General features: G+C 57.5%; 1 protein-coding gene across 1 annotated transcript; it reads right to left on the bottom strand.

Annotated features, from left to right (window-relative positions):
- Nucleotides 1–380: 380 nt before the first annotated feature.
- PtrM4_089390 (ROM1, RhoGEF, Guanine nucleotide exchange factor for Rho/Rac/Cdc42 GTPase) lies at nucleotides 381–1,613 on the bottom strand (the record flags this gene model as incomplete). Its single annotated transcript, XM_066106879.1, has 2 exons — nucleotides 381–1,091; nucleotides 1,158–1,613. 2 exons carry the CDS (start codon nucleotides 1,611–1,613, stop codon nucleotides 381–383), a joined length of 1,167 nt encoding a protein of 388 aa, XP_065962547.1.
- Between the last annotated feature and the right edge of the window lie 2,210 nt (nucleotides 1,614–3,823).

Raw genomic sequence — 3,823 nt, 5'->3', positions numbered from 1 at the left:
AAGGAAAATCAAAACCGTTTGTCCCGCCCAAGTCGTTCATGATATGCTCTTGATGATGTAAAGGAAAGGAAAAAATTAACGCCTACCCCCAACCTTCCAGAATTGGATATAGAAGGCATGGTCAGGGGGTTTTTGATAACGCCAGTGGAAAAAGGTCTAATAGTTGAAGTTGAGAATGCCGAAAACAACCTCGCCGGGTTGTAAGCCAGTTGCGCCTTCGCATGCCGAGGTTTGTAGATGTGGAAATCGAGTGACGCCAAGGTTTATGCAGCCCATAATGCAATAGTAATTGATGCAAGTCGCTCTGATTGCATCATCGTAATCGTGTCTGCTTTTGAACGTAGAAATGGTAGTGTAAGGGGGTGGGGTGTCGAGGTAAACTAGAAGAGGCCTCCCTCGACAACACCGGGTTCGTCGTCGCGGAGCTGGCCGCCACTCTTCTTCTTTGGCCAGAGCTTGCTGCTCACACGCTTCCATGAGTCCCTGGTAGCGCTGGCGAGTCCGTGATCGCCCCGGCTGTTGCGGGGGCTGGGAGTACCACTGTGGGAGCCATTCTCGTAGTAGGCGTGGTGGAAATCGGTCATGGGGTAGTCGCTCATGGGCGGGGTACCAGGGGGCGTGAGCGGGTCACTCATGCCAGACGGGCTGCTAGCGCTACCGGAGTCGTCGGTCAAGGCATCGCTACCGCTGGTATAGCCAGAGGTAACACGAGGAGCCGGCTGAGCCGATGAGGTGGGTTGCGAGTGGAATCGAGAGTGGGAGAAGGGACGCGAGTGCATGAAGCCCGAGGCGAGTGATGAGGGTGCCGAGGCTCGTTGGCTAGCGGGTACAGGTGGCTGTGATGGGCGGGCGCTGCGTTCATCGTAGCTGCGAGTCGACGAGCGGGACATGTTGCTGCCGGCGTAACTGTCGTGGCTCATGGTGGGGTGGGCACTCTGTGGGCTAACGGAGTTGAGAAATGAGACCAGTACACTCTCTTCCATGAGTTCGTAGATCTTGGACACGGCGCTCTCAAGCGCCGATGGGTGGGGCGGCACGTAAGACTCAGAGAGGCTTAGCAGGTTGTCGCGGACTTCGGCTGGAAGGTTGACCTGGGGTTGTTGTTAGTAAGGAGCCAAGACGAACGGGGTGGGGTGGGGTAGGGTAGGGTAACTCACTTCGCGCGGACCAGACTCACGAATGTAGGCATCGATCAAACGACGCCAGAGCATGAGAACGTATGCACACTCGTCGGAGAGGGGCGAGATGGGGCTTCCGGGATGGCGGTTGACCATCTTGGAGTAGTGCTTGCGGTAGCGCGAGGCGTCCATTGTGAATTCCAGGTTCTCGAGGCAGTGGTTCTGCGATAAGAAGGCCATGAAGGAGGTGAGGGTGTAGGGTGGAGGTGCTGTGTTGTTGAGTATCTCGGACAGGTTGGGCTTGCGGCCATGGGGACTCGGGATGTTTTTCGGTATGGAGACGGACAATGGCTGGGGCTGGGGCTGGCAGTCACTCATGGCCATCTTGAGTTCCCGGTGGTCAAAGTCGGCGACAGAGGCGGTGGGTGACGAGGCAGTGGACGAAGGCGAAGTTCTTATCGAGAGGGCCTGGGTACCGGGCTTTCGGGTAACCATGACGCTGCGCCAGAACTGTTTGTAGACGCGGCGGGCGTTCTTCCTACTCTGCTCGTCGAAGCCTTCACAGGAACAGAGTTGCAGTTGTTGCGCCAGCGTGACGACTCGGGCACGAGGTTCAGCGAACCCGGTGTCTGGAACAAAGAATGGTAGGGTTCAATCAGCGAAGCGACTGGAGCAGCATTTGCTGTTTGATCGAAGCAGGAACTAGCTTTCGCAAGACAACAGGGCCAAAATCCGAAGAGTGTCGTGGGTGTTGGGAAGGGTTAGGTCGGGTATATAGTAGCAGTGCCGTGTGTCCTGGTCGGTGAGGGTCGTGTCCGGGTGGGTCTTGGATTGGGTGACTAGGCGTGGTGAGACGTTCAGACGTGTATGCGTCAGGACTGCGGACGTGGGTGTGGACAGGTGCGGCTCGGCGTGGTTTTGAGAGGCAGTGTGGAGAGTCAGGGAGCGGCGGTCTTGGGTCAATGCTTGGGCAGAAAGCTCAGTCAGGACGCACACGCCAGGGCTCCACCACCGGTTTGGCCATGGGCTGTCGACGAGGGCCCATGGCTGAGGACACCAAAGAAGCCACCCTCGTCCCTCGTACGCTAGCCCGCTAGCCCGCTAGCTGCAAGCTGCTAGTCGGGGCCCACGGCCTCCCCTAAAAGCGGCCAGTCGTGCAAATGCACTCATTCGTCACTGACGTCCAGTGCGTCTTCTGGAAGACGCACGCCCTAGCCCTAGCCTCAAGACGCGACTGAATCCTGATGCTTGCCGAAACCGCCCCCTGCTATCCATTTGCCACCAAGAAGAGAGCCAGTGTCTGTGTCTGCTGGCCGCCCAATGTCTAGCCCTGCTAGACATGCTCAGCGCAGTGCAGTAGTATAGTAGTGGTAGTAGTAGTAGTAGTAGTAGTAGACAGCCACAGCGGAGTGAGTCGACCATGTCGTCTGTCGTCGAAATATCATGTCATGGCGAACCACTCTCTCTCCCACTCCCTCCCTCTTTCACTACATGTCAGATTCGGCCACACTCTTCTTCCTCCGACTCTCCGCCCCTCCCCTCCGCCCACACAACTGTCGGCTGCACCATTCCCATCTGGCCCCGACTCCCGGCACTACCTCTGCGTGCATAGATTGGCTTGGCCCACAGCCTTGTCCGACGGCGGCCCTCTGTGTCAGCTCGGCGCTGAGAGGGTGACGATAACTACCAGATTGCGTCGCCATCAACAAAGTGCACCACGCCTTCACCACCCAGCACCCAGCACCCAGCACCCACCACTCACCACCCACTTACTTCCCTTTCGAGTCCTTGATAGCCCTTTGTTGTCCTGGTTGCCCAACACCTGGCCATGTCGTACTTGTCGCGCACTGCCGTCGTGCTGGTCTGCGACACATGGCGCGACAGCAAGCCCGCAAACGACGGCCCCAAGCCGATTTTTGAGCGACTAATCCACCCTATGACCCTCTACCCACTACAACAAAGGAAGGTACATCGATCCGACTCTCTACCTTACCCCATCAACAATCACGCCTTACCAACCTATTACCAACAAAACACCCACAATGACCTTTGACCTACACACCACGTAGCTAAAGTGTACATAGCAGTAGATAGTTGACCCATGCACGCATGTCACCACCAGCTTCCCATTGCCAATCACGCCAGCACCTGTAGGCCTTTGCTTGGCCTTGGCCTGAAGCCTGGGGTCAAACGCGTCCGCGTCCTTTCCCTAATCTCTGCCTGAGTGTCGTAGCCACAGACTGACACACGCTGCACCTCAGCCATCACAGTCCCAAGTGCAACATGCACCCGCCCGTGGGCCGCCGCATCTGGCAAACACACAACTCTCAGACTGACGGTTTCGCCCATCACGGTTGCACATCGCGGTCCAAACGCAACATGCTGACGTTCCACAAAATCCCGCCCACTCATCTCTCACCTCATCCTCCCCATGCCATCCCTGCCAAAGTCCCTCGCACTCGCATCCCCCTCCCCCCGTATACGCGGCAGAAGTCTTCCAGAACCACTGCTCTTCTTCCAGAATCTTACCCGAAGCCGTCTAGGCGCGCGCGCTGCTTCGGCTGGCCTGTGGATCGCTCCATAGACTCCATTGATTGCTGCATGGCTGGCCAGCGTAACGCCTGCGCCTGTCATGCCTTCTTCATCTAAAGCCCGCTGCCTGACCATGTTGTTGAGGATGGGTTTTCGGCCACTCTCCAAGCGCC

This window comes from Pyrenophora tritici-repentis, chromosome 4, assembly GCF_003171515.1.
Source record: "Pyrenophora tritici-repentis strain M4 chromosome 4, whole genome shotgun sequence".
NCBI classification, from domain to species: Eukaryota; Fungi; Ascomycota; class Dothideomycetes; order Pleosporales; family Pleosporaceae; genus Pyrenophora; species Pyrenophora tritici-repentis.
Note: the sequence above shows the minus strand (reverse complement) of the source record. Positions and strands in the feature narration are given on the sequence as shown.